This window comes from Danio rerio, chromosome 4 (genome assembly GCF_052040795.2).
Source record: "Danio rerio strain M-AB ecotype USA chromosome 4, GRCz13ab, whole genome shotgun sequence".
Lineage (NCBI taxonomy): Eukaryota > Metazoa > Chordata > Actinopteri > Cypriniformes > Danionidae > Danio > Danio rerio.
The window spans coordinates 68,618,580-68,634,190 of NC_141024.2; the positions used below are offsets into that span (position 1 = coordinate 68,618,580).

The 15,611-nt window shown below is 36.7% G+C and overlaps 2 protein-coding genes across 12 annotated transcripts in view; one reads left to right on the forward strand and one right to left on the reverse strand.

Moving 5' to 3' along the window:
* The window catches only part of LOC147845236 (uncharacterized), a 934,973-nt gene extending 920,452 nt beyond the window's left edge, over positions 1 to 14,521 (reverse strand). The window contains exons 1-12 of one of the 11 annotated variants that reach the window (XM_087250654.2): positions 13,499 to 14,521; positions 11,563 to 11,673; positions 11,314 to 11,389; positions 9,819 to 10,030; positions 9,515 to 9,631; positions 9,320 to 9,421; positions 8,960 to 9,101; positions 8,753 to 8,883; positions 8,520 to 8,634; positions 6,740 to 6,910; positions 6,447 to 6,660; positions 5,594 to 6,110 (exon numbers count right to left, since the gene is read on the reverse strand). In XM_087250654.2, the coding sequence (XP_087106780.1) occupies positions 10,005 to 10,030; positions 11,314 to 11,389; positions 11,563 to 11,673; positions 13,499 to 13,669 (384 nt within the window). In that variant the 5' untranslated portion in view covers positions 13,670 to 14,521 and the 3' untranslated portion in view covers positions 5,594 to 6,110; positions 6,447 to 6,660; positions 6,740 to 6,910; ... (4 more) ...; positions 9,515 to 9,631; positions 9,819 to 10,004. Of the gene's footprint in view, positions 1 to 5,348; positions 6,661 to 6,739; positions 6,911 to 8,519; positions 8,884 to 8,959; positions 9,102 to 9,319; positions 9,422 to 9,514; positions 10,031 to 11,313; positions 11,390 to 11,562; positions 11,968 to 13,498 lie in introns of those variants that run through there. The other 10 variants (XM_087250651.2, XM_087250653.2, XR_015942697.1 and 7 more) reach the window with 10 other exon arrangements.
* The window catches only part of LOC101882744 (NLR family CARD domain-containing protein 3-like), a 297,907-nt gene that overhangs the window by 176,293 nt on the left and 106,003 nt on the right, over positions 1 to 15,611 (forward strand). The window lies entirely within an intron of this gene.

Genomic DNA, 15,611 nt, shown 5'->3' on the forward strand with positions numbered 1-15,611 from the left:
GGATATGTAATAGGCATTTGGCTATATGAAGAGAGAATTATAAGTAGGGCGGAAAGTTTCGCGAGTCTCCGGATGCCCGCAAACGAGTGATGATCTCCCTGTAATCCTGCGTCTCCCTCCCGATCCTCAAATAGGCATTGTCGCGCACCCTTCTCACCCCTCCCCACTGCATCTTTCCACAGACACGTCGCACGCACGCACCCTGTCAATCAACACCAAACCACCACCTCTCCTGACAGCTGAGCGGGACGCTGCAAAATAAACCCTGACACTGACCAATGTGAGGAGAGTTTACTCGCACATGACTTGTTTTAGCTCTTTTGGTCCGATTAGAAACTTTGCAGTGTGAAAGCGAACCGCTCTAAGAGCAAAGAGCAACAATGTAACATTTGTAATCTCTGTTTCAGAACAACTGAATCGATCCACAGGTGTGAAAGCACCCTTAAAGTGTAGCTCATTTATTTTAGGAATGTCTATTTGTTCAATCTTTTTGGATTAAAGTGCTTTTTTGAAAATGCTTTCATTATCCAAAATAATCTTCATCATTGTTTAAGACTTAATTAAAACACCTTGTTTTGGGTTTTACACTAATATATATTGGACAGTTTAATAGCCAAAAATATAAATAAATGTAAAGCCTTTAAGCATATTCAAACAAGAAGTATTAGCCTAGAGGGATGTTTAAACTCCTGAAATGTGTGCTTATTGCCTATTATTTAATAGGCCTGTTCATTAGTATGTTTATATTATGCTCTCGCTTCCCCTTTTTGATAATTATTTATAATTATTGTTCAAAAATGAACAATAGTTTGTAGAGACTGTATTCTGTTTTATTTGTACTGTAAATCTTTTGTTGTTATAAATAAGTAAATGATTGACGGCTTCGTTTTCAACTTCGCCCCCGCCTGCGCTCGGCTAATCTCATTGATCACCGGCTGCAGCTGAGGTTCATGTCGATTGCATCTATAATAACATGGAGTCCTAGTAATACCACATCACGGGGGTGATTTGTTATCGCACTGGCACTGATAATATATTAAATGGGCTGTGAAAAAATGTGTATGTTGGAATATAGTTTTTATGAATTACAGTGCGAGTTAACTATTTTGCAGTATGTTGTGTATTTTGTAAGATTGTTTAATTGTTATGTTTATGTAATTTGTTGGGACTACAATAATGGTATGTTCCAGGAAGGGGTGGGGCCTAGACTTTAAAATGGCTGACCCTGAAGCACTAGCATGTGGGAGTAGTATGAAATAGTGGGAGTGTGTGCATGTCTGAATGTAAAGCTTTTTTGTTGGGGTTTTTTTTCTCACCACAACTTGAGTGGAAAGTGTATTTTGTTTGTTTTATTTGAGAAAATGTAAAGCAATATATAAACAAACTAAATAAGACTTATTCATGCACATTTCAATAACCGTTAAGGATAAAATGCTCAGGAAAGCCATGGACTTTTTTACACTAGATTGCTATATTGAAAAAAATGCATTAAAAAAACTAAAATTTGAATGCAAACCAAATCAGCTCAGCTACTCACTATAAAAATAAAAATAAATCTGTCAATAAAAAAAACTTTTTTTTTTTTTTTTTTTAATACTTTCCACTTGATTCTTTTTAATACTCCAATTTAATTAATAAAGAGCAGGGGCTGTACTGTATGCATAAAACTTCTTGAAAATGCTCTTAAGAGTAGTCTTAAACTTTGACTTAAGTGTCAAAAAATTCTTAGTAAGTAGGACTTTTTTTTTTTTTTTTTTAAAGAGTAGGAGAGATTTATAAAGAATGTAAAAGCCACTTTCAGTAGAGTTTGAGACTGATGCTTAAGTTCTGACTTAAGTGTTGTAAATCAAGGACTACAATGATTAAAACACAAAATGGCTGCCCTTGACCTCTAAATCAGCCTATCAGGAGCCTGCAAGGATGAAGTCACAGCAGCATGACACCATTTGCTGATGAATACAATAAAATTATTCAACATATTAAAATAACATTTAAGAAGCAGTTATGTGAAAAGAAAATACAAACAAATATAAGCATTTTACATAATCGTACACAAATTGATTGATTGCATGGACAAATGTGATGCTTCTTTAGAGTTACTAAGCTGATAAGTCACATGATTTTAAATTGCACTTTTAGCTGTATCTAAAAAGACCAAAGTTTAAAGCCCTTAAAATATGGATTCAAAAAGAAAACCAAACTGGTCCAAGTAGAAAAGTGTTCTAGATGACATCCAGGGGGAACATAATTTTGTTCAAATAACCCAGTGATTTCTTAAAGAACCCGAGCATCACGTGTTGACCCAAGCCATTTTGGTACAAGATCCAGAATCTTCTAATTGGCATCAAACACAACTTTAAAATTGATGCTGAGAAATCCCTTCCCGCTTCTAACTGAATACTGCATCATTGATAATGCAAACGTGCTTAGGCACTTATAAACGTGCTTAAGTGTAATGCTTATCAAAGGTATCATTTGAATGCGTTTGTCAATATAAACTGAATTGCATTTTCCTCATGTGACACTTAAGTACACCTAAAATAATGCACTTTTAATGTACAATTACTACTACTTAAAGTGCATTAAATTACATTTTTTATAAGTACACTTAAATCCTTTTGATGAAGAGCTATTTTATTATCTTTTAACAATATCAATTTACAAACTCAAATGTAGACTAATACATTTGTATTTTTAAAAGGAAAGAACTATTAATTAATCAAGTTCAGTAAAACGCATGGTGGTTACTCATTTGGTGGTCCTACATTTTGCCTAAGCACAGTAAAACAAGCATTTAGCAGCAGCCTGTTACCTTAATCTGCAGAAGATAAAAGGTTTGACGGCGAGTACGGATGTTGTCAGATAACGTCACGCGCTCATTTGCATATCAGTGACGTCATGGCATCGTACCTGACAATCATAAGCCCATGTTGTTCTCACAAATGTTTTGGTCTGATCTATATTATTATTATTTGAATAAATCGCAATCAACAAAACAAATCTTTAATCTGAAAGATATTATTTGTTATTATTCTAATCCCAAGAATAAAAATGATGAATATATATATATATATATATATATATATATATATATATATATATATATATATATATATATATAAATATATATATATATAAATCTTTTTTTTTTTTTATTAAATGCAAAATTCTTTAGCCACAAACAAAAATTTCTTAAATACTCTCCCTCATTTGCCCCTTTTTTTTTTATTGAAATTGATTCCATAATGTGAATCTGCGGAAGGCTCTTTAAGACATCTTTTTTGGTCATGCCCAAGACTTTTTGAGTTTGAGCGAAATTTTCAAATTCTACTCTGAGGCTTATTCTTGTGACCTAGCCCCTGATCCAGCAATCACTGTTTTTGGTTGGTCTGACTCCGTGGGTTCAGTCAACAATTTAAAAAAGCTGTTCAATATGGAATGGTGTTAGCTAAAAAAATTATTCTTTATGGAAAAAGGCATCAAAAACACTTTTTAAGTTCTGGCTTCCAGAATTTTCCACCACTTTACATTTAGAGAGATTAAGACACAATCTTTCTGACAACATTGCCGGCTTCGAAGCCACCTGGAAACCCTTTTTTAATTATTTGTCAAATGCCCAGAACAACAGTTTAATGGTATAACCCTGTTATTGTCTGCAAGATCACCATATTGCCTGCGCCCACTGGCCTAGATATATAGGTGTAACATTATTGACCCATGTATAATATTAGAGGAACTGATGTAATAATGGTTTTAAAACCTTCTTTTTTTCTGTCTTATGTCCCTTTTATTTTTATTTTATTATTTTTGTTTGTTTTTTCTGTTTTGTCTTTATAATTGCTGTTGCTTTTTGTATCGCTCTGTTGCTTTAAGAAAATAAAAATATAATATTCAAAAAAAGAAATTGATTTCATGCTTAAAGCTATATGTCTATCTAACAACAAAAAAATCTGCAAGTTAATAGAAACTTCTTTGCCATGATGACAGTGAGTGATATTAGACTCGATATGCTTCAAGACACTTCTGTACAGCTTATAATGACATTTAAAGGCTTAACCGGTTATCTAGGCAGGTTCAGGTAATTAGTCAAGTTCTTGTATAACAAAGGATTGTTGTTTTCAAAACTCCTGAAAAATTGTAAAAAAAATAAATAAATAAAAAACCTCCCCATTTTCTCCGGGCTTGGGACCGGCACGAACACGACAAAGTGTCAATGCTAGTGGCTGGGTAAAAAAAAATAGTTTATTTATATATATATATATATATTTTTTTTTTAACTAAATAAATAATTAAATAAATAAGAAAAATAAAGCAATGAAAACACACACACACACACACACACACACACACACACACACACACACAAAAACATGGCTGGCTGGACCCTGGGCGACTTGCTGAAGCCTTAAAGAGAGAAAAAAAACAAGATGAGTAAGGGGAAAAAAATTAGTATTTTAAAAGTATTGGATGCTCACCTGTAGTCGTCCAGCCACCTGTGCAATTGATACCAGTCCCTTTAAAAAAAGAACAAGGAGGAGAAGGTGTCAGTGAGGGCCTCCTGTCTCCTAACGCCCTCCCTATGCGACAGCTCCTCCCCATGGTAGTCGCAAACAACATCTCCTTTTTTAAAGGGCATGGTGGTGACAACACATGCACAGAACAAAAAAAAAGAAAGAACATGTTTTTGGTTAAGCAAATGACTAAACGCAGGGTTTCTGCAGATATCAATGTCAAACTGATGACTTTTCAGGACCTTTTTAAACACCATCGAGTATTAAATGTAAGACCTATGTCAATATCAAAAACAGGCATACACAATTTGCGGTGAAAAAAATGTATTCAAAAGGAACCGTACTAAAGACAGATTACATAGGGTACATTATTCTACAATTCACCACACTTTACTGTGTAAAACTACACTGCGTTTCTTTTTATCAGTTCATCATTCTTAATACGACAGTATGCTGAAGCATCTCTGGAGAGCAAAAACATGAAAGAGGAAACACAAGACACAAAAATTGTGATTCTGCATCGTCCTGTAGGGCAGGACAAGGTATTTTTATAATAATCGCACAGGATTGTAAGTTTGTAGATGAAGGCCTAAATACTCACATTTAAAATTAGTTTCAACAATATTTTGTTGTTCTAAATAGAAAACCCATAGTTGGCCTTTTACAGTCTAAGTATACTTGAATTAATGCCAATTTGTTAGTCGGATCTCTAACAACATTGTATAGCGTTACCACGCTGCTCCGTCTAACATGTTTTAGTCTGTTACTAACCTGTACAGTGGCTTGTAGTGCTATGAATAACAACATTTACCAGTGATAACACAAGGACTGTTTAAATAATTCAAAACATAATTTATTTACCAGGTAAACGAAGATAATTCAAACAATCAAAACATTAATCAATTCATTACGTAACATCAGTCAATCAAAATTACATTAGTGAAACAAACGTTTAGCCAATTCAAATTACATAAATGAAGATTTAGAAGTTTACCTGAAGACAAAAAAAGACTACACACAGCAATTGTGCGGGAGATCTGGATGCAGATTCCCCAACTTCTCTGCCACCTTCCCTTAAGTACCCGTTTTTGCACCTCAGGGTGTTTCTTTGATATTCACATTTGGCCATTTCTCTACTGGGCATGTCCTTTTTGTTTTCATGGGAAGAAGTTTCGGTTGAGGTTTCTGTGGTATTACCATTTGTGTGTTTCTTTGTTCTTGGTGAGATGAGGTTTTGATTGAGAAGCCTGATTATAATTTTATTACCGGACTGAGGGCAAATGTTTCAATATCTAAAGGGGTGAGAACCTTCTTTATCAGACACGCTGGAACCTTCAAAGTTAAACAGAGACAAAAGGGAGAGGGTATATCAGGAGATGCGTGTCCGGGGGAAGTTTCGCTCTCACACTGAGAGTGACAGATGTGAGCTCTTTGATGCTTATCAGGTAGCTGTTCTTATTAAAAACACAGATGTTGTAAATAATCATTCCTGGTACCAGCCTTACAGTCCCACGGAGCGAGAGCAGGTCATGTGGCGCAGCCGCGCCCCCACAGCAAACCTCCGCAAACACTGCGATTTGACGTCACAATCGATGCATGCTGTAACAGAAAGCTGATTGGCTGATGCAAGTTGACCTCATTTGTAGTTGTAATATCGCAAATTGCAATCAGACTAGTGAAACAAAGAACAACAACACCACGGAAGCCTAACAACCGGAAAAAGAAAAAAAAGATTTTAAATGAGCATTAGATGTAGCGTTACATGGAAAAACATGACCGGTGCAAAAACATTCAAGACCTAGAGCAGCAAATTTGGGACTTTTTAAGGCCTTACATTTCAAATTTCTAAATTTTTAGACTTTAAGACGCTGGCGGCAACCCTGTAAACAAATCCCTCTCACCTCGTTCCCGTGAATAACGAGAGAAAGGTCTCACCTTTACCCCCAAAGGTTTGGATGTCCAGGCCCTTTCAAGACTGCTGGACCACTGACATGACCAGCTGATGGTCACTGGTGACGGTGGACGGCGCCTTTGTGAGCTCCCACTCCGCCAGGACGCTGTCCACCGTCGGCACGTGCAGTCATGCTGCCAATGGCCTTCTGCACCCCAGTCAAGGAAGGCTTCCCACCCTTCCGGTTGCTGCAATGATCTGGGGGAGAAGGGGAATGTGTGAGTTTCACTACATGAAAATGTTGATGGTGTGACGGGGCATAAAGGTAAGCACTTACCTAGGAGATGGCGCGTTGGGGGTTTGTACTGCTCCCTTCTCCAGTGGTGGTAGTGGCTGCCTCCGCCATACTAGGGGGCTTCCCATTCAAGTTGATTGGAAACTTGTCCTGAAAAGCCCCCCAATAAGAGGCGGAGGCAATGGAGGGGGTTGCAGGTCAGAGGTGGACAGCCTGGAATAGAGAGATAGAGAGAAAACGATAAATCTTCAACTTTTTTTACTATTATTGTTTATTACTGTTTTATCCTAAAATGTTGATTGTTAAATGTACAGATTGTTAAATATATTATTATAGATTTTTTTATTTATTGTAGACAAAAGAAAAAGAAATATTTAATGGTTTTAGGCTCCTCTGAACAGAAAACCAAAGACTCTTCCTCAAATTAAATAATTTTATAACATTTCTGCTGCTGGATATGTATTATTGATTATCCTAAACTGCATGTCTTGATTTTTAATAAAATTGTCCATTTTTAAGATACTGGCAAAATTATTTTTAAAGATTTCATTATCAAACTGTCCATTTTAATAGTGTATTGAAGTTGAAAAATTAACTTTAAAATATGCCCAATTACTTTGTTACTTTTTTTTTGTTCTCTGATACATCTCTAATCTTTAATTCAAATAATTTATTAGATACATTTTAATATTTTACAGTATATTTTTAAGCAATAGGAATCACTTAAACTATTACATTCTCTAAAATAACTTTTTATCTTATTTTTTTTGCATGCATGAATTATGTTAAAAATTTGACCATTTACCTTGTTAACTCTCAGCAAAAAAGGTTGCTGATTCAAGTCCTGGTTGGGTCTGTTGGTGTTTATATGAGTGGGGTTTATATGTTCTCCCTGTGTTTACTTGGATTTCCTCCGCATTCTCCTGTTTCCGCCCACGGTCCAACCATGCGCTATAGGTGAATTGAATAAACTAAATTGGCCATAGTGTATGTGCGTGTGTATGTAAGAATGTATGGGTGGTTTCCAGTACTGGGTTGCAGCTGGAAGGGCATCCGCTGTGTGAAACAGATGCTAAATAAGTTGGCAGTTCATTCCGCAGTGGTGACCCTTGAGGAATAAACTCGAAAGAAAGTCTAAAGAAAAATTAATGAATTTGACCGTTTTCATCTAATAGATCTAACACTATGTAACCTTTTGTCATACCATGCTTATTTAAATATAGATTTTCTATTTATAATAATGGATAGGTTGTTCCACAACCAACATAGGCTCTTCATAAAATGTAGCCCTATATACATTTTTGGACATCGCAAATTATGTAGCCAGATGTACGTATGGCTGCATTTCATCTTTTAAACGAACGATATGAGGCGATATGACGCCGTTCCTTTTTTGAGCAAGCAGCGGACCACTTCACTCCATATGGATGACTTTTCTGCTGTAAACAGGTTGTCCAAGTAACCAGCAGCATACGTTGGTTAAGACGCTTAAAGGAGTTGACTGCGACAACATGGTTTGGGTATGGCGAAGAACTGTTCCAGAAAGTTTTTGATACAAATAAATGCAATAAAACATAAAGAATCGCTTGTTGCTAACATTATTAGAATTAAATTGTTGGTATGTGTGTGTGTATGCATTCGTGTGTGACTGCCAGCCCACTCCGGAGATCCAACTATGAGCTTTTTAGCCGCAGCAACTTTTATCTTTGCTAGAGCTTTTTTATTTACAATATTTCAGGAAAAATCTGGAGGTTGCAAAAGTTTGAGGTGTTGGAAATAAAGGACTGAATGAAATATGTTGTTTTACATCCAGTCCACTTACAGCTCTTTTCTAGCTCTTCATTGTCTCCAATGTCTCTGGTTGCCATGAAGAGAATGACATCTCTATCATTTTTGCTGGAGTGTGGAATCCATCATCCATAAACTAAGGACAGAGGCTGGCAGTGGAAATTGTCAATGCATCAATGCATCATTGCATCAATGCGCAAGGATTCATTTCTGCTGTTTCCAGCGTTGATTTCAAAACCATCCTCTGCACAAGCTGCTGTCCATTACCTGGTCCAGACACTCAACAGGCTTCCATTGCTTCATAATAACTGAAGTCTTTGGGACATTTGATGTCCATCTCTGCTTCCTGATCCAGGCATCTATTTTGTCCTCAGAGGGTCAGCGGCCAGCAAAGTGTTCTGGGAAAACAGAACAGAACAGAACTGTTTGTTGAGATTTCACCATTTGTGTGATTTTTATCAGGTGTATACTCACCAAGGGCATGCTGTTGTTCACACAGCTCCTGCCTGTCTGTCCTTTTCAGAGCAGGCCCCTCAAGGGTCACTGGATAGGACTCTGCCCGACTGCTGTAGGGCGTCTGCTCATCTCTCAGCTGGCAGGTGCACTAGATGGTTGTCTGAAAGATCACAAACAAATAATGAAGAGAGGGCAAATAATCACTGCTGTGACATGCAGAATTAAGAATAAGAATCATCGTAGTCATTAGATGTGTACTGTGTTTTACCAGCAACCTGGTCAACAACCTTAGAAGCCAGAAATGCATATAAGTGCATACATAGAAATGCGATAAGTGGACATAAAACAATGTCAAGAGAAATATAAGTGTTCTGTCACCTGTATTGAAGCCTTTTTAAAATCATTTGATGGTTTATAAATTGGTCTCCCGGTGCTCGACACAAAAAATGAGCTGGCTGACACATCACTGGCCACACCTCACTGAAGTGCAAGAGAAACCAAAGAACCAGTAAATTTACATTATATTTAACTTGCTATTATGGCTTTATGATTTAGATTCCTATTTAAACTTACAAGTTTCATTTTGTCCTACAGTGGCACTTCTGCTATTTGTAATGCAGTTGTTTTAGGCTTCTTCACAGCAATAGAAACACCGGCCTCGTTGTGAATTTTCCCTTCCCATTCCTTAACCTGCAAAAAGAGAGTTGAGAGATAAAACAGAGTAAAGAAAATAATTTAAAAAATAACTAAATTGTAAAATAACGGCACAATATAGTCTAACTCTGAACAACTATGCTAAGGTGTAACTAACACTTGTTCAAAAAATGTTTGCAAATTAAGTTATTCTTGAAAAGAGTGAGTAATAAAGAGTTCAGACTTAGTCTTCTTAGTGACCACTCCAGGCTGCTGCAGAAGCCTTAGCAAGATGGCTTCCAGGTAGTAGGGGATAAGCAGCTGTTCATTCTTGGTTAGACTCTCCCTGGTGACAGCTCCAGAATCTTGCAGCTTTCCTGTGACTGAACTGAAGTCTTTAAGCGCAGCTTCAAAAACAGCAGGGCAGTCTTTAGGCAAGATTTCCTTGCCATAACTCTGGGGAAAGTAAGACACAATTTTTGTATTAAAATATAATAATAAAAACATATTTCAGTTTATTAGTTAGATATAAAATGCTGATCCTTTCTCACTTTTTTGACATTCTGCTCGATATTCCATACAGAGTGTAAGAATCCAAAATATTAGACCCTGAGAACTGTTATGGAATTTCATGAGACAAGATGCAATGCTCCAATGCACATCTAATCTGAGAAGTGATGAAGAAACCAGCTGTTCAACTGTTCTAACAGTTATTTTTTTTTTAGAAGCACTAGAAAAGGCTTACATGCATTAAACCTTCGACCATGCTGTTAGTTTCATCTTTGGGCTAATAGATGGACTCTTACACTATCAATAGACAATCAGTATTCAATAGACTAGCCTACATCAATATAAAAACCACTGACTTTATCCCTTCTTCATCTCGGGAGGCTTTTTTTAGTTCATTCATAACAATTTGCTTTTGTATAATGTTATGATTATTAGCAGTATTATTTATTATATGCGCATTTATATTTGTTTTATTAAACAAGCTAGCATGTGTATTAGGATATAACTCAGTTTTTTTGACCACACTTCGTTATTATTGTTCTTTTATTAGTTTGCTGGAAATTAGAACTGAATTTAGAAATAGTTTTGAAACAAATCTTTGCGCTTAAACAAAATTAAGTATTTATAGGCTAATTGATGTCTGTGTGTACAAGGTTTCCCTATCTACGAGAGCGAAAGTGAAATTTAATAATTTCTCTCATTCTCCCGCTGTAGATGCTGTTTAACTGTTTTATTTATTTATTTATTTATTGCTAGTGAAATGCTCAGTTTTTCCACTTGCTCTTACTTTACGTCATGTAAATAGCAAATGCGCCATGGCGCGACGCAACTGACTTTTGAGGGGAATGAGGTGAGACTCTGATCTGAACTCTGAACACACCTATAACTCATTAAGAAAATAAGCTCAACCCTTTTTAGACCATGCAGCACGGCGCAAAGTGAAATTTTCCGTCCTTATATTAGCAAAAGTGGATTCTGACACGCCCTGAATGCGTTTGCGCCCTGTGCAGGGACTGTCAACATAGAGCCCTGAGTTGACAGTGCAGTGGACATGTTCTAGTCAACAGGATTGCCGTTGACAATTAAAAACGCGGCCGGGACTGGTGTATGTGGATTGTAGCTATAACGTAGTCACTATTTAAAATTAAGACACTTTTTTGTTTTTTTCACACCAAGTCTTCAAAGATGTGCGTTTAATCAAATGTGCTAAAATATTCAAAGAAACTTACGATCACACTTCCGGTTGTTTTCAGCTAAGGAATACGTGGGTTCTCGCGTTACTGTCACGTCGCTGTCATCAGAAGACTGAAAAATATTAAGAAGAACACGTGCATCACCACATTTGAGCAATGATTGTTTGTACAGAAACAAAAATGAGGATGCTTGATAATTTGCGGTTCATTCCGCTGAAGCGACCCCAGATTAATAAAGGGACTGAGCCGAACAGAAAATGAATGAATATATTTTAATAAACTCACAATCTCTATCTCTCTTTTATTCGCTGTCCGTTGGCTCACGATTGTACATAGCTGTGGGCTGTTTTCTTGGCTCCTCTCAGTAACATCAACAACATACTCAGACTGTCCGTCCTGAAAAATATTGAGAAGAGCACACGCATCTTCACATTTGAGCAATCAATGTTTGTACAGGAACACAAAAAACGAGGATGCTTGATAAGTTGCCGGTTCATTCTGCTGTGGCGACCCCGGATTAATAAAGGGACTGAGCCGAAAAGAAAATGAACAAATCAAGATATTCGTTAAAAAAAAAAAACAAATAAAAACACTTAATCTGCTTCTTTTGAGCTCTGACACATTTCCATCTTGTAAATGAGTGGAATCTCGCATCTCTTCAGCATTATTGTGATCGGGAGCCTTTCCTTCCTGAAAAATATTGAGAAGAACACACGCATCTTTACATTTGAGCAATCAATGTTTGTACAGGAACAAACACAAATATATTTTGAAATAGGTTGAAAATCTGTCTTCCCCCTAATTTGCATGCCAAATGGCTACCAGGGCTTGTAACATTTTAAAACGGCACACATTATTCTTTTGCGGGCGACTCGGTGGGGCAGCACTGTTGCCTCACAGCAAGAAGGTTCGAGCCTCGGCTGGGTCAGTTGCCGTTTCTGTGTGAAGTTTGCATGTTTTCCCCACATTCGTGTGGGTTTCCTCCATTTTCCCCCACAGTCCTAACACAAGTGGTACAGGTGAATTGGATTGACTGAAATTGTCTGTTGTGAATGATTGTGTATGGATGTTTGCCAGAGATGGGTTGCAGCGGGAAGGGCATTCGCTGCATAAAGCATGTGCTGGATAAGTGGCGGTTCTTTCTGCCGTGGCAACCCCGGGACTTAATAAAGGGACTAAGCCGGAAAGAATATGAATGAATGAATTAAAATATTCAAACAAACTTAGTCAAATCCCCCTGTCACTTCTTCTGACCTCAGGCACATGTAGGTGGGTTTGTGGGGTGGATTTAATAAAATACACGCATCTTCACATTTGAGCAATGACTTAAGTTAACTTGTTTCATGCATTATTTTTCAAAATTCCTATTTTGCATGGATCAAAGTAAATACCTTTTTGGCTGCACGTGTAGGTTAACAAGAATGATTGAAACATCCTGGTTAAAAATATGCAGCGTGGAAATGACATTAATTCTGACATTATTTGGAAAAGTTTATAGATAAGGCTGTACGTGAATATACGCAAATGCAGTTAACGTTGCCCTTGGGAACTCCAGCTCTGCACTAAAATTCACAGAGTCTTAAGAATCTAACGTTTACATTACAGCCCGAATTAATATATGATCACAAACATTGGCGTCACTTTGAGACATCAAGTTACACTTTCTGCAAAGCAGCTTCGAGATTTGTTATGAAAAGCGCTCGAGGCATCAAATAATGCGACGATTAGGTTACAATATGGACGCAAACAATACACAAGTTACCCAAACATTCGAATTTATCGAAGTGTTGATACAACAAATCATAAAATTTACCTTTATTGCAGCCATGTGGTGCGTGCGTGTCGCTGATGTGTCTGTGTGTGAGTGTCACTCAGGTCATAACGGATACTGTATTTTTGGCGCTTTTCTGCGGGTATATGCCCTTATTGGCTAATCGTGGCTAAAAATAATTTTTTACGAGCTTAACTGCTCTCTTAGCAGTTTTTATTTTATATACCATCTTGACCTACCATCCGGGTCATCTTTTAAAGGCTTCATCTATGTCTTGGGTCTCGAAACCAACTTAAGGAGGGCCGAAGCTCTGCACAGTTTTGCTCCAGCCCTAATCTAACACAGTTGACGCAAATAATCAAAGTGTTACCTATTTTCAATTATTTGGATTAGCAGTGTTTTAATTGAGGTTGGAGGAAAACTATTATTTATTAATTTTTTTTTACTTACATGGGGTTGTTGCCTTTCATTCAGCTGCTCCCTGATTCTTGCATTTGTGGGCCAAAATAGCTGCAGGAGGTCATCTTCACTCCTCTTTCTTTTGGCATCCGGCATAGATAAAGCAGGTGCCTGCGAGGCTGTTTTCACTTTCCTTGTCGCTGTCGTCAGTGGCGCTTTCATCGTTGGTGCTGTCGGTTGCCTCTGTTGGTGCTTTCGTTGAGTCTGTCCTTGTCGGTTGCCTCTGTCGCTTCTCCATTTGCCTGCCCTGGTCTGTGATGGTGGATTTTAGAGCAGACAGCTCACTCTGTACAGCGGGTAGATCTCTTTCTGTCATGGTCTCCGTTTCTTCTCTGAGGGTTCTATGCGATTCCCGTAACGTTTTGGTAACATTTACCAAAAATGTTTCAATTCTTTTCATGCCGATGTTGAACTCTTGAGTGGCAACAAAGTCAAGGTCACTTCCACTTGAGCTGCTCATCTTGTTTAGTTTGTGTCATTTGGGTGATGCAAAACACAGAAGAGGTGAGAATTAAGTTGTTGCATTTAAAAACATGCGTGTGAGAAAGGGAGAGAATGGCATGCATTTATACTTGTGCTACGTCCTGTGTTTTTTTTTTTTTTTTTTTGGTTTCCTAATTTCTTTTGTTTGCAGATTGCTGCCACCTGATTCCAATCTGCGCAGCTAATTTACTGAGCTATACAGACATCAGTGCCTTGTGGCTTTATCGGAGTTATTGGACTTTGTTATTTTGGACCCCCACATCCTGACTCATTATTTTTGTTTTCCATTATGTTCTTTAAAATTTAAGATGCATATTTTCTTCTGATAACAAAATTAACCAATGCTCGCATCATGGTGATCAGAAAGATGACTAAGAATATGTTTGTCTCATAATTCTGGGTATGCTTGACGCTAGGATCAAAGGGTGTGTGTGCACGTCACAAAACACCAGCGTGTTCCCTATAAAGTGGTACAGTGCCAATTAGTAATTCTGTGGTCAGTCATTTCACTTAAGCACAGTAAAAGAGCGATCAACCTACTCTGTTACACTTTGACAACTTTAAACAAAAGACACTATTTAGCAATTTTTTGACTGACAGCACGCAGTCTGGACATTTTAACAACACTAACCATATCAGTAACATTATTATCAGTAACTACAAGTTAAAGATATGCATAGTTAAAATAATTCAAATGTTTGTTAACATTAAATGAGAACTTTTTGATGTTTTTATGTATTTATATGAGACATTTACATAGGTGGTAGCATCTAAAATAAAAACTATACTCATGCCTTTAGTTGTACATCAGTACATGAAATACATAATTCAAAATAGGTTTAACGTTATGTCATTATAACGTTCTTTTAAATTGCATGCATTCAAACAAGATTTCACTGCCTTTACGTGAGTGTGTGTATATTTATATATATATATATATATATATATATATATATATATATATATATATATATATATATATATAATTTTTCACCTGTGTACACCGGAAAATGTTGCAATAACACGAGCATGTTTCCCATATCAGCTGCGTTCAGTAAAACACATGGTGGTTACTCATTTAGTGATCCTATATTTTGCCTAAGCACGGTAAAACGAGCATTTAGCAGCAGCCTGTTACCTAAATCTGCAGAAGATAAAAGGTTCGACGGCGAGTATGGATGTTGTCGGATGATGTCACACGCTCATTTGCATATCAGTGACATCATGTAATATTCAATTATTTGAATAAATCGCAATCAACAAAAAAAATTTTTATCTGAAAGATATTATTTGTTATTATTCTAATCCCAAGAATAAAAATGAATATATATATATATATATATATATATATATATAAAGTTAAATATAAAAAGTGATATGTCTATCTAACAACAAAAAAAATCTGCAAGTTAATAGAAACTTCTCTTTGCCATGATGACAGTGAGTGATATTAGACTCGATATGCTTCAAGACACTTCTGTACAGCTTATAGTGACATTTAAAGGCTTCACCGGGTTAATTAGGTTATCTAGGCAGGTTAAGGTAATTAGTCAAGTTATTGTATAACAACGATTTGTTGTTGTTTTTCTAACACAACAAAATATCAATGCTAGTGGCTGGG